The sequence below is a fragment of the Athene cunicularia genome (genome assembly GCF_003259725.1).
Source record: "Athene cunicularia isolate RWA chromosome 3 unlocalized genomic scaffold, athCun1 chr3_part1, whole genome shotgun sequence".
NCBI lineage: Eukaryota > Metazoa > Chordata > Aves > Strigiformes > Strigidae > Athene > Athene cunicularia.
The window spans coordinates 89,174,384-89,189,439 of record NW_020799097.1 but is presented as its reverse complement, the minus strand read 5'-3'; the positions used below and the strand labels follow the sequence as shown (position 1 = coordinate 89,189,439).

At 36.0% G+C, this 15,056-nt stretch overlaps 1 protein-coding gene across 2 annotated transcripts in view; it reads left to right on the top strand.

The window, feature by feature from the left end:
• HEATR5B (HEAT repeat containing 5B) overlaps positions 1–15,056 on the top strand; it is a 61,361-nt gene that overhangs the window by 22,000 nt on the left and 24,305 nt on the right. For both annotated transcript variants that reach the window (XM_026845098.1, XM_026845097.1), the window contains exons 18-25: positions 362–552; positions 2,103–2,262; positions 4,996–5,185; positions 6,524–6,693; positions 9,039–9,183; positions 10,035–10,274; positions 12,140–12,391; positions 14,403–14,584. In XM_026845098.1, the coding sequence (XP_026700899.1) occupies positions 362–552; positions 2,103–2,262; positions 4,996–5,185; positions 6,524–6,693; positions 9,039–9,183; positions 10,035–10,274; positions 12,140–12,391; positions 14,403–14,584 (1,530 nt within the window). The remainder of the gene's footprint in view (positions 1–361; positions 553–2,102; positions 2,263–4,995; positions 5,186–6,523; positions 6,694–9,038; positions 9,184–10,034; positions 10,275–12,139; positions 12,392–14,402; positions 14,585–15,056) is intronic.

Here is a 15,056-nt window from a genome sequence, read left to right as displayed (position 1 = left end):
TTTTTTTTTTTTTAAATCTTATCTTTTTTTTTTTCTGGGGTATCCTGTGTAAAGCTATCTCAAGTTCAGTAGCTCTTGGGTGCAGGTAGCACTGTAATGCATTTGATAAAAAAGACTGGTGCAACAGATCTTCCTGTGTGAGAAATAGGTAGAGTGTTGGTAAACATAGGGCTGAGTATGTTGTTGATTCTGAGTTTTAAATGTTTTCAACCGGTATATTATAGGATAAATGACCAAAAATTTAATCAAAAGAGCATAATTTTTAATTGAATATCTTAAATATAGTAAAATTTCTCTTTTATCTTCCCTTTCTCCCTTGCTTTGGAATGTTTTTTTTCTTTTTTTTTTTTTTTTCCTGTAGGGTTTAGCTGAGAATAAAAGCACGTTAGGACCAGAAGAAGTCCGCAAATCTGCTCTAACACTGGTAATGGGTGCCCTTGATAATCCTAACCCTATTTTGAGATGTGCAGCAGGTGAAGCTCTTGGCAGAATGGCTCAAGTGGTTGGAGAAGCCTCTTTCATTGCTAGAATGGCTCAATACAGTTTTGATAAGTAAGTTGGTTTTGATTCAGAAAAGGAAACAAAAATAGAATTTAACCTAGCTTGGAAGACTCCTACTAAATACCATATTGGTTATTCTCTTCATGCTTATTGCTATGATTATGTAGATCTAACAAACCTTCCTAGTCTTCTCTTTGATTTTTTTTTTTTTTTTAAATGTGATTCTTTCAAGAATAAAGGATGAGTTGTCAAACTGCTTGGAATGTGAAATGATACCAGTGAATATTTCTTGAGTTACTTGAAGGTGACTAAACTGCTTGAGATGGATAAATGCAGCTTATGCTGTGTGTCTGTAATATGAATTGTGTGATAGTGGTTCTGTGTCATAAAAAAAATCCACTTTACATATTGATTTAACATCTACTGGCCCATATTTTTTTTTCTGTATTCTGTTGTTAATCTGAGGTCTTTAGAAAGATGTCTGGCAGGTATAGCAAGACAACATGTTTCCTAATGTTTGGCTTAAATTTAAGACATCAACCTATTTGTGAATCAGAATGCACCTGTCTCAGGGCTGCAGCCCATGTTTTTGGCTGGCCAGGCTGCATGCGTATAACCTCAGTCCAGCTCTCCTACCTCTGGTTAATTCAAATTTTTCCATCATTTCATCTTGTGGTAAAATACACAGTCCTTACCATCTTTCCATGATTTTTTATTACTGGGACCGTTTCCTTGTTTTTTTATCTAAGATTCAAGTTGTTAATGGTTGCCAGTCTGTTGACCCTGTCAGGTAATTTCTTTATATTTGAAATTTGCATTTACTTGGTTGTTTGCTGATGGCTAAGAGCATACTTGCCTCTCGTACAGACAACCAGGAAAATAAATCTATCTTTGGTCTAATTAGGATATCCTTTCCTCTCTCTTCCCCACACCACAGAAAGGTTTTATGTAACTTTTAATTATGTGATGTGCGTTCAGAAGCAGAGATATTGTAGAAAACACTAAACAAGTCACTGCCTATACAACTAGGTCGTTCAGAATGCTGTTCATGCTGTTTTAGTTTCATTAACAAAACACTAAAAAAAAAAGCTTTGTTGGTAAAGTCATAGAACTCAGCTGTAAAAGAAAACTGCTGTATTAAAAAGTTATTCAGTTAACTTTGCAGTGGAAGATATAGCTATGGATTTCTTTGTCATTTCTCAATATGTGTTATCATTTTTACATTCTTGATTTCTTTTCACTGCACTGGTCTAGCAGTGACTTTTCTGAATTGATTTGCTATGAAACATTGGTAAACACTAGATGGTTTTCCTATATTCTTTCACTTGCAAAACTCTTCTTCATCTACAATGTCAATTTCTGACCAGGAAGAAAGAAAATAACTATTAAAACATATTTTTTTTCCACTTGCCTCACATGTAATCCTGTTTAATAGCAATATAGATTAAGTACATTGTTTTTTCTTTTGTTGTTAAGGCTTCTCAAGATCTTGTGAGGTGGCTTGCAAAATTCTGTTAATCATTTGCACTGTTATGGTACTTGAAGGGTTCTTTCTAACAAAGAGTGAATTACATTATTTCCTTTTATTTAAACATTGATAGGTTAAAATCTGCTCGAGATGTTGTATCAAGAACGGGCCATTCTTTAGCTCTGGGCTGTCTCCATCGGTATGTTGGTGGAATAGGTTCTGGACAGCATCTGAAAACTAGCGTCAGTATTCTTTTGGCTTTGGCACAGGATGGAACCTCTCCCGAAGTTCAGGTAAAAACCACAATCACCACAAAACTACTTTAAAATGTTCAGGATTGAAATTAAAAACTAAATTACCTGTTCAGATGGTCTGTAATGGAGATTGTCACATGTAAGCCAAATCATATGAATGTGGCACGTGCCAGAGAGTGTGAAGAAAGTGGAACTTTCCTTATAAACTCTTACAGTACCATATCCCAAATATGTTCTGCAATTGAAATGTAACCTCACTGTTACGGAGGCAGTTGCAAGTGGTCACCATTAATTCAGACTGCCAAGTGTCTGCTTGTCAGCTGAGCCAGAATAATTCACTGTGGGCATATTCCTAACTTCCTGTAATTGTAAAGCAAAATGTGTTAGATGTACTTTAGTTGCCTAAACTGAAGTTTTTAGTAACTGGCTAATGGTTAACAGGTGATGGGTTACTGAGTCTCAGGTGATAAACAGTAGTTTTCTTTGCCAAGTAATTTCTGGATATGTAATACTGTGAACGCAGTAAGTCAGTACATCATCTTTGGAGGTTTATATTATGACAGTAAAAATCTGTTGCAAGCCAAACTGCAGTTAGGGTACCGAAGAGAAACTAGTAGGAGACAAGTCCAAGGCAAGGCAAAGGTGAGGAGGGGTTTCTGTCCAGTAGGGACTGCAGATGGAGTCTCACAAGAGGATGGCTTGACTGCTAGAAGTTGCTGGTAGAGTAAAAAGAGGACTAAACACGCCACTGAAAGAGCAGTGCCTTTGGAGTTTCTGAATATGTATAAACACTGCACAGAAAGCTTCCTAAGTTGAAAATACTTGAAAGTTAGGAGAATATGCTGTCTTTATTTTCCCAGAAGAAATTGGAGGGGTCACTGTCTTGGTCTTTCTTTATTCTCCCCTTAAGCATCTGGTTGTGGCTTCTGATGTAAAAAGAAGAGAGGGCTAGATGGACTAGTACATCTGTCTTTGCAATAAGAAGTTGAATATTAGAGGGAAAAGTTCTGAATTCTTTTTTCTCCAGCAATGAAAGCACTAGAATAAAAGGATTACTTCAGAAGAAAAAAAACCCGAAACTAAACAAACCTTTTTTGAGTAAAAGCAACTGTTTTATCTGTAATTATTGTTCTTCAAAGATTATGATGTAATTGCATGATATAACAGGTAACTTTTTGTCATTCTTTTCACAAGTTGCTGCATGGAAAACCTTTATCTAAAACAGTGACTGACTATTATGCTTTAGCAGCAGGAAGTTGTGTGCCACCCATGAGTAGGGGCACTTTATAGACACAGATTGAGAAGCTGAATCCCCCAGTAACTATACAGAATTGTACTTCCATCTTGATTTAAATTGTTAACTTGATAGAATATGTACTAGAGTACCTTCTTGATTGTTCCTCAGAGCAATTAAAAAAGAATCAAAATAATCAAGTTTATCACTTGAGAAAACAAGCCTAGTTTTGTTTGGAGATAATGTTTTAAAAATAATAATCTATAAATACAATTTAAAGTCTCTTTTAAATTTCCTTACTTTAAATAAAGTGAGACAAAGTTCAGTTTGCATATGTAACTTCATGTATAAGTATTTTTGAGGCATATAATTGTGTACTGTTCATTTAAAAAAAATAAAAATGGAAAGGGTTATTTCTTTATCAAAACAAAAATATGAAGTATAAAGGGGCAGCCCTGGTGGAACTTGAGTACCTATCTTATTTTCTATTGAGAGTACAACACTGGGCCACTGTGGAAAGCTAAGCTTTTAAACCTCATCCTTCACCAGATTGTTGTGGATACACAGAAACTGTGTGGGAATGCCAGTAATGGAAACTTGCAGGAATGAAATGATAAGCTGTAATGTGCTACCATGTGGTTAGTACTGTACAAGTAGTTTTGTGTTTGTTAGTGCTAATGATTTTGGGGTTGCATCAGAGAGGATTAAAAAGGACCATTTTTAAAGGCAGGTTTTCCAGCTTATTCCTGAGAATTTAGCTTTGTAACCATAATATTCTTTTAACTTAGTCTTTTCAGTGCAATTGCATCTCATATTCAAGGAAGGAAATTCTGAAATAAGATCATTTAGTAGAATATTATGGAGAGATAGCTAATGTTTTCAAGTCTGTCAGGGGAATTTATTTCCTATGAAATGTCAGTGACCAAAAAGACTCTCTCCTTGTCCACTTCTTATTTTGACAATTGCAACAAATTATTTTGCTCTTTTGTTATTTACTTATCCTGCAACTTAGGTTAATCTTTCACCATTTTTTCTCATGCTGTAGTACACTGATGATGAACAGTACTGTTAGAAAATTCATATGAACCTTTCAACTTGTCATGAAAATCCGTTTCTGCTGGAATGTCAAAGGCACTCCCCACTAAGAACTTTGTCAGCTGCCCATTTCAGACTATATCCAGTTTTACAGCAGAATGATTCTCTCTTTCTCCTGTCTAAAGAGTCACTCTTTTTTTCCTTAGAGTTGGTGTGTTGTTTGTATTTTTCTTCCTCAAAGTGCTTAACTATTTTTTGCTCAAGTTCTTTATAATTTTTATTTCCATTATCCCCAAAACTGCTGATAGCCAAAGAGTGTGCTAGAGATACTTAAATTCTCAAGTGACTGCTTGAGATTCTGGGACCTTTGAAACACTTCTGGAGTCAGAGAGCTAACTAGACATATTTAAGCAGGGACATACAGAGCTAGGCTTGGTCTGCATACAAAATTGTTACATTTCCTAAAAGTATTACTGTAAAATACTCCTTTGTTTTTTTGATAGACCTGGTCTCTCCATTCGCTTGCCTTGATAGTAGATTCTAGTGGGCCAATGTACCGTGGATATGTGGAGCCAACGCTTTCCCTAGTTCTGACTCTGCTCTTAACTGTTCCACCATCGCATACAGAAGTACATCAATGCTTAGGCCGATGTCTTGGAGCTATAATAACTACTGTTGGGCCTGAGTTGCAAGGTTAGTGGGAATTTGAGGGAAAACCCAAAAAAATCTAATTTGTATAAGGATAATACATTGCGGTCTTAAATGAAAGTAAGTAAATTTTTGTTTGCTGCAGGTTGGGGGGGTTGGTGACAAATTCAGTTACAGTCCTGCAAGCAACCTCACTTCTGATTTTACTTATGACTGCTTGGGGCTTTTTTGACTGCAGTTTGAGGTTTCTGTAAAGAAATTGCAGTGATGTATGGTGTTCTGGCTAATGGTAAATTTGCATCTTTTGTTAAAGATGAAAAACACCCTTGCCATATGTTTTGCTGCGTGTGTTTTTGTGTGTAAGTGGGGCAAGAGGCAAGATTCTGCCTCCACTGTTTCTACACTTGCTGATTTTATTTTTAACTGGTGGCAAGAGCTTAAGTTTGACATAGTTGATAATATTGTGAACTATAAGTCATTTCCACTCATTCTTGATATTCTTAAGTTGCTGTACCCGTACTGTAGAGAATAAGATCTTGTCATGACAAGAAATTCTGGTTTTTAGATGGCAAAACCACAGATTTGTAACTTGGTCAAACTGGGATTTTTAGGCATATTTTTAGGATGGTCTTTGATGCAGTGCCAGAAAGCCAGTCACTAGGGAAGTGTTAACTCTTAAGTAACTGGACTTAAATTTCTAATTATGAAAAAATTTTATATGGTTTAATTGGACTTGTGTAACTGCTTGCTATGTGTTAAGCTTTTCATCTGAAGTGTCATTAACTTTTAAAATAAAAAACCAACTTATGTAGAGTGTCTTCTGCAGGTTAAATTTTTCTGTAATTCAAGATTTTTCTATAAGTTTGATGCAGGTTAATTCTTAAAATACAGAATGGGATTATTTTTCAGATTAAATACTGTTCTTTTGAACATTTGTCCTATTAGAGCAGTGCAACTCTTCCAGTGGAGCTAACTAAAATCACCTGCATACGTGTATGATAGCTTAAGTGTTGTCTGGGATATTAGGAAATGGTTCAGTGTATGAAATGTTGCCCATATGTATAGAATAAAAGAGACTTTCAAAATATAAATTCAGATAATTTTACTAGTTTCATGTCCTTGAAAGATATTCTCAAAATATTTCTGACTGAAGATGTTTGATCCAAAATTTCATTTGGACAGGACATTGTTGAACTGAGCTAAAAAACAGATATTGAAACACTCTGTAGTTTTCTAGATACTAATTTGCAGTAGGAATTTGGAAAAGTTTAATGCTTTCTGTGAATTTTGAAGCATTAAAAATTCTTATTACTCAGAGTTTTAAAGTCTACAGTTGTCATACAAAAATTGTGCTGTATTAAGGATATTGTATTACATCATTAGGTAACGGAGCTACAATTTCCACAATCCGTTCTTCCTGTTTGGTGGGATGTGCAATCACACAAGACCATTCAGACTCGCTTGTTCAGGCAGCTGCCATATCTTGCCTTCAGCAGCTTCATATGTTTGCACCACGGCACGTCAACCTGTCCAGTCTGGTTCCCAGTCTTTGTGTGAGTACAAAATGCATCTCTTTTGTTCCCCAAAGTTTTATGTATGTGCTTATCAGGGGACGGGAGAAGTACTTTGCAAGATGTCAAGGATGCCTATATGTAATAAGCAAGTCATGTTTGCAAAAACACTGGAGTGCAAATCTGTCCCTGAGCCATTAGATCTTTTCAGAATGCTGCCCAAATTGAAATCATAGGGTCTAATTCTCTTTCACCCTAGATAGCACAAGATGGCAAGCATTTATGTATAATATGACTGAGTAAAAAGATGCTGAAATACTCTGTTTCCTCCAACTGATTGCATGCACAGAGGGAAGTGAGTGATTGGGGAAAGGCAGTAGATTTTGGATTTATTTTACCACTATTGGCATAGTAGATGCTGACATTCAAAATCTTGTGCTGCTGCTGTTAGTGTTGCTTTCTCCCTTCATTGGTGTTCTGTCAGCAAGTCCTGGCCTAAGCCTGGAGTGAGGCAGAGGCTGGAACCCAAAACATACCAAATAATGACTATAAGAGGAAAGGTGGTGTGTGTTGGTGTAGGTGGTTGGTTTTTTTTTATTATTACTACTGTTTTTTAAAATATTTTTAGATGGTTTAGTAGTGCAATACTGAGAAATTTAAAAAGCTTCCCCCTAACGTCTCTTGGATGTTTTGCAAAGTTCTTTGTGTCAGTCTTTGTGGAACTGGTGGTTCTGTGTTAGCTGGAGGAGTGCAATCCTACTTATGTCAACACTGGACCTTTTATTTCATCTGCCATCCAGACTTCCCCTAGGGCATCCTTTCATTGTTACATGCTTCCCTCCCTGCACTGACCCATGCTTCCCCCCGCCCAGACTCTGGAGCACTTCTAGGAGTGCAGTGTATGCCCAGAATGTCAGTTGTCCTTTCACAAAATTTTGCATGAAAGGGGTTCTGTGTACCCAAAAGTAGGTAGGCCCTTTTGTATCAATACTATGTATGACGTGACAAGCAGTTCATACAGCCATTTACTCTCTAAGTACCAGTGGGTAGTACTACAGACAATACAGTTCATACAGCAGTGACTAGTGTTGTTTTGAAAACTTTTCCCAGGGTTTTCTGCTGTCTTTTTCCTGTCCATTTATGGTCTTCTGCTAACAAAAGCTGTTTTCCTTTTCTCATATTACTTATTTCCAAGTCATACTTAGTTTGATAAATTTTCCTCCGAATTGTCTAGTGCATTTATTTATACTGCAAATACATATATACATCGGCAAAGTCTGTCTTACCTCCCCTGTTAACGAAGTCTTCATTGCTTTATAACTCACTTTTGAATGAAATGAATGCCAGGTATCAAAATTAAACAACACATTTCCATAATCTAGTTTAATTTCTTCTTCCCGCATTGGCTTCAAAACCACTGGTTGTTTGATTTGTAACTTAAAATGGGAAATACTCTTTCCATTAATTAAATTCCCCAAATGCTCTGTGTTTTAGTTCCATTAAAACAACCTCAGTGTGATATTTAGAGGTTCTTTAAAGTTTGCTTGTTTTTTCAGGACTCAAATCTTGTATATTCATATGTGGAATAAAGATTTACTGTTAAAATGCTTTATGAACTATACAGCCCTTTCAGTTAGGAAAGCAATTTCCATCCACATAATAACCTAATACTGAGAAAGCAAGTGTGTATTCGGTTTATTAAAAACAAATTCCCCAGGGTAAATAAAGAATCAGTTTCTTAAAGAGCACTCTTAATCTCTTCCAGTGTGGAAAAACATACAGTTCTCTGTGCAGCTACTTCCCCTCAAGAAAATAGGGACCATGTACAAATCTTCTATAAGAAAAATATTTGCTCATACTTGAGGTGATTCAAAAGCAATTAGAAGCCAGTGTTGGTTAGCAAAGAAGTCTGAAGGTGTCTTATTGAGAGGCACTTATGAAAACATGCTATAAATGCTGTTACAAGTTTGAAATAAAAGTTTTTGATAGCTGTTGTGTGGTGTATCTGATGATGGCTTTTTATTTGAAAGAATGTGATTTACAGCTGTAACAGAATATGAGGTTGAGTAGTACTGAAGATCATGACAGATGTGAAGGCAGCATTAGTCTAAATCACACTGGAGCAGTAGTTCCAATATTTAAGCTCTTACCTCTTTAACCAGATAACAGCTGTTAGCTCTGTATACGTTATAATAGCTTTATTTTCATATTTGTGCATTATAAAATGTTCTTACTTCTGAACTTTCAAGATCTTGTAAAGAGCTTGGTTCCCAGCAGCTCACACATGGGCATATAATTGAAAAGCAGAATACTGTTAGTTCTTAGCTGTGCTGATTTATTGATGAGGGTGCAGCAGTTCACTCACCTGTAAGGGTTCTGATTTTTAGGTTCATTTGTGTAGCTCCCACTTGCTGCTTCGCCGGGCTGCAGTTGCATGTTTACGACAGCTTGCTCAGAGGGAAGCAGCAGAAGTATGTGAATATGCCATGAGCTTAGCGAAAAATGCTGGAGACAAAGAAAACTGTGGCATCAGTAAGTATTTCTTCTGGGTGACCTTTTTGTAACAGTTGAGGGCACGTATGTGTGCGTATGTGTGCTTTGCCTTCAGAGAGGGGAAGAAAAACCACACCACCACCACCCCCAAACAGAAAACCGCCCTAAAACTGTCCCTTCCAGCTCCAGTAAATTCTGACCATATCCCTGCTTACCTGTTGAATTTCACTCAGTTAACTTTTTGTGAAGTTTAGACTGAAACTTCTCTGCCCCATTAAGACTTGACAATCAAACAGGGAATGCAGTGTAATATGGTGGAAATATTTTACAGTTTTTTCTGGTATTTTGAAATTGCTTTTTTGAAAATTGACTTAATTATATGCTGTTTGAGATACCTGGTTATGCTATATTCTGCTAGTAGCTTGCCTGCAAAGCCTGTGGACTTTGCTGGTTGGTTCAGTTCTTACATGTATCATTTTATTCTGAAAATAGGAGGCTCAACATTGTTGATCATCACAGTCTTAATATAAGCATAGAATCATGAGCTTATTCATATTAAATCACACAAGTTAAGTCTGTCTCTGGAAACATTCTTTAGAATCCAGTACTTAAGGTTTATTACAAATTCATGGGGTATGTACCTTGGAGAGGGTTTTTTTCTTCTTGAAGTAATACTAGGAGTAGTTACTTGCTTGCAGAAAATAAATTAAATGAATTGCTGTGTTAACATCTTTCTAATATTAATTCAGAAGAAATTCAATAACATCTTGGTATATCATTGCCTGAACTATACACACACAAATATACAATGTCCAATTCTAATCTGTCATTACAGATTTTAAAACTTGAGTTACTGATTTCAGAAAAGATTTCTTATTATCACTTTGCAGATGTTAATCCTTTTGCACCAGGAGCTGGCTCTCGGCGAGATGCCCATTCGCGGCATCAGGGGGTTAATATAACAGAGACAGGTCTCGAAGGTGTCCTTTTTGGAATGTTGGATCGGGAGACTGATCGGAAGTTGTGCTCAGATATCCATGATACTCTGGGACATATGCTTTCATCGTTGGCAGTAGAAAACCTGTCCCACTGGCTAATGCTTTGTAAGGATGTCCTTGCAGCTTCCAGTGGTAAGTGTTCTACAATGTTCACATAAAAGTCTGTATGCCCTTAGTATTAGCATCTTCTGGCAATATTTGTTTGGACCTTGTCTCTTATCCTAGTTAAGACATAGCTTATATTGTATATAGAACTTCAATTATAGTGCATTAAAATTTCCTTAGAAAGAAGAAATCATCAATGTTATGTTAAGTTTTAGAATATTGCTTTTAAGATTAAAATGTTAGCTGCCTTGAAGTAGCATTTCCATCAGAGAAGCAGTGTAATTATTACTCTGACATTTCAGTATCTTAGTGAAAGCAGGCGTACTCTTTTTAGTCTTTATACATCAGGACCATGCAGAAAGAATAGTGCTGTACATGCCCTGAGCTTTCTTTTATGAGGTTTTGTGAGTTACTGATGTGATGATGGGTTACCATGGTGATGAAACTTGTGCTTGTTGTTCAGCTTTGCATACTTGTTTGCACAGATCTTGTCCTCTGAGACCTTATTCCTGTTTTTCAGCTTGTAGGATGGTTGTGACACAGATACTTCTCATTTCCCTTGCATTTATACTTGTTTATTGGCATACTGTGTCTTAATCCTGAAGCTCTCTGTAAATGTTGCCAGCTTTACGCTTACTGATGAGTAATGCTATCAACGATTTCTTTATGCAGTGTAGTTACCATGTATCTGCCCAATGACAAAGATCTTGTTTCCTGAGGTCACAGTTGGCATGCCCTTTTCTTATTTCATGTGGGATGGGTTTTAAAGTTTTTAACATGGTTGTCCAATCCTTTATTTATGAATATGTGAAATAATCTGAGAGAACCGTATTTAAATAAATTTCTCTCAGCTGTACTTCAAGCCAGCAACTTCATTTTGAACTCCTTTGATTCAGATGACTGGCATATGAACAAAATCTAATTTGCTTTTTAAGCAGAGATTTACAAATCAACTACATAAGGTCCTGGATGCTTTCTCAAAACACTCTTATTGTGAATTGGCATCATCCATGTTTGATTTGCCATAGCCTCATTCTCTTTATTTAATATCTTGGCTCTTCAGCTGCTTAAATTTAGACTTTCTAAGGAGCATGCCTTAGTTGAGATGGGTTACTCTTGCAATAATTTCTTCTCATTCTCCTCTAATTATTGCCAGAGTAATTTTTGTCAATATCTTGGCATTTTTCTAATTTAGACCTTGTCACTGAGATTTTATGTTCTTCTGTCTGAATAGTAGAAGTATATATGCATATTTGGTGAGTCGCTTTTTTGTCCTGTTTGGATTTTGGTTTTTTGGGTTTTTTAATATGATTCTTGAAGTGATTTTATTTTCTGAAATGAAGTCTCACAGTCACACTTAAAGAAAAGAATTTTTGGATGCTAAGCACATTTGTGGGTGCCATAAACTGCCTACTTGGCTCCATATCTGTTCTGTGGCATGGAACCTTGTAGTTTTGTTTCAGTTTAACATGCACTCTAGCTTTTACTTGAAGCAGGAGCTGAATAGTTCAAAGCCAAGCTGATTCTTTGGTTCTGAGCCTGGTAATCTTCTTACTCTGTTTATTGGCAATTTAATAGATTAATTTTCAAAGCTGAGGAGTTTAGACTTGGGATTCAGCTATAGTTGGTATCTGTGGAGAATTAATGTTATAGGAATTTATTTCATATCATTTAAGCCAAATAGAGGGTCATGTAGCCCAGATTAGAGGTGAAAAACATTTCTTTTACAGATATTCCTGTGCCTTTTGACATCTTTCAGATGTTTTTGTTTCAACAGAAGAATTAGTCTGTTTTGAATGTGAGTGTAAGGAAAGACATGAATATATCCTTAGCTGTCTTCTGTGGAGTGTAACAGTGGGATTTTTTTTTTTTCCAATTGTTCTCTGTTGTAGACATGAGCACTGCTGCTCCCGTGGGAGGAGGGAAGGATGAGGAATCAGAGAAGAAGGATGAGATGGACGATGATACAATGTTTACTACCTTGGGTGAAGAGGATAAATCCAAGCCTTCTGTAGCACCTCGTTGGGCAACTCGTGTGTTTGCAGCAGATTGTCTGTGCCGAGTTATCATGCTGTGTGAGAATGCGAACAAGGCGCACTTTGATCTTGCACTGGCTCGTTCAGCCAGACTTAAAAACCCAAAAAGTAATTACAGAATGTGCATGTTTTGATTTTAATTTTTTATTCTGTCACCTCTTCACAGTTCAAGATTACACAATCAAGAAAAAAATATAAGCAGTTATCTTTTCATTCAGATGGTTAAAAACAAAGGCAATGGCCAACAAAAGTCAATAAAACTGTGGTTGTATAACCGCTTGTAGTTACTGTACCATGAACACAAAGAATGAGGCTTGCTGGAGAGTATAAATTTTGACAGACTTGGAAAAACACCCCTTAGATTTGTAAACCTTTTCTCTAGTCTGGAATAGAAGCAGTAAACTTCTAGCTAAGAGTGAGCTGGGAACAGTTTCTGAGTTTAATGTAATGGTAGCAGTGAAATAGATTTTAGGGATTATTTTAGCATCTCCAGAATGAGGGGGTACTAGAAAAGAAAAAAGAGATAAATTCAGGTAATTATTTCTGTGGCATTGGTTGTGAAGAGAGGGATGTGGGAGGGAGTTATAGTAAGATGTGGGCTCATTTGCTTTATAGAAGTTCATTCTTTTGGTATCCGTAAGAGTGATGAATATTAGTTTTAAAGCTCATGTTTTGAAGATACTTTTATGAGTTAGGGGATCAAAATTGAGAGGTCAGAAATGACATAGTTGTTTTGTGAAGAAATGTTTTTCTAACAGTGGGAGTTTTCTGTCGTCGAGTTGTCCACATGTATTGGTTCTGGTGCATAGTGATAATTTGCTTTCACCTCTGTAGTGCTCATGAAGACTTTGTATATGTAGGATGAATATCATGAGCATCCTAAAATGCATGGGATTAATGGATTTTTAGTGTCTTATGCTGTTGAAAGTGTCTGTTATGAAACAGAGATCTATCAGGTCTTTGCTTGTGTTGCTTTGGTGCAGTTTGCCTCTAGCACTATGCATTGGTTTTGTGAGAATCTTGTTTCTGCTTTGAATTGAGGCTGAGGCCACTGAAGACAAACAGGGAAGAGTTTTAGGAGAGTTTGAGATGGCATTGTATTCTAGATAAAAATAATGAAATAGCATTCAAAGTATTACATATAATAATCCTGAGAATTTACATCTCTGAATTTATTTAAAATTAATTTGATGTGTTTGGTATTGTTATAAAAAGGAAAATTCAGCAAACTTCTACCCCCCAACTTCAACTTCCAAAATATTTAAATTTTACTAACATCTATGATGGTCTGAAAAAGTGCAGACTTTACTACTTTGTAGTTTTTGATTGATTTCCAGTCTTTCTTTACTGACATGCCTTTGAAAAGTTTCAACTGCTAGATAAACTTTTCTTTTTTACTTTGAGACTTGAAAATAGGTAGAACTTTCGTTAAGTTGTGGGTTTTCTTACCCCGGATATTACGTTTTCAAATAATTTATTTTCATCTTAGTTGTACAACATCTGGTAACTTCAAATTGAGAGTAAAGAAAGAAATAAAATTAATAAATAGAGAAGAATAATCCTTTCAGAAATGCTACTGAGTTTTATGTATTGTTCTTTTCTGCATGTTGTCTGCTGCTTACTTACAGCCTTGAATGTGTCTTCTGGGAGCAGAACTAGCAGCATACTGTTTTTAGGTGTTTAAACTTGATGAGGTTTTCCTTTATCAGCAGGGGTCACTATAAGCATAGGACTCGGAACAGGAACTGCCTTGAAGATTTTCTGTAGGTTTTGGGGGGATCACTAAAATTAGCTTTAATAAACCTCTCTTCTAAGCTACTCAGCCATGTTTACATACTCTATTCGGTGCAATTTCTGTATATCATATACTTTATTTTGTTTAAAATTTGTGCTTAATTTTTAAGGTTGTTTTAAGAATAAAAGCCTTTGTATAACTTTTAAGGGGGGGGAGAAGAAAGAAAAACAGGTTACATTTTTCCTGCCTTTTTCCATACACTAAATGTGAACATTTGAAAAATAATAGGCAAAATTTGTACATGTCAATTAGGAAAACATACAAATACCTGTCATTTTAGCTGTCGTTTAAGTTACTAAATAGTCCTTTCTGTTTTGTTCTAAGATGACTTCTTAGTACTCCATCTCTCTGACCTTATTCGAATGGCATTCATGGCTGCGACTGATCACAGCAACCAGTTACGAATGGCTGGTCTTCAAGCTCTTGAAGACATTATCAAGAAATTTGCATCAGTTCCTGAGCCAGAGTTTCCAGGCCATGTGATACTGGAGCAGTATCAGGCTAATGTGAGACCTCCTTTATAAGTTCAGGAAATTGTATATTTATGCCAATATGCCAGTATTAGCTTTGAGAACATTTGCTAACTTGAGAGATCTCTGAAGAGATTTTTGTGTATGAAAATGTACTGAAGAGACACTTAGTTATTCAAAATTTATTTTTGTACCTCTTCCTATTGTAATTTAGCAGCTGACAAAAGTAAAAATTCAGTAGCTGTTGATTCTTAAAAGTCAAATATTACATTTAGTTTTTATGAGTGGCGTTTCATTTGTACAATTAGGAATTGGAAAATAATGCTGTTTTAGTTCCAGACTGAATCTAATAAATCTTTTTTCTTGGGAATTAATATATTTCTGTTTTGATGAAAACTACAAAAGAATAGGAGTGGGAGGTGGGCAGCTGAAGATTTATTTTTGGATGTTATTAATTTACTTTGTTGCATAGCTTAACTCTTTCACCTCTTTTTGTCTTCACTGTGTC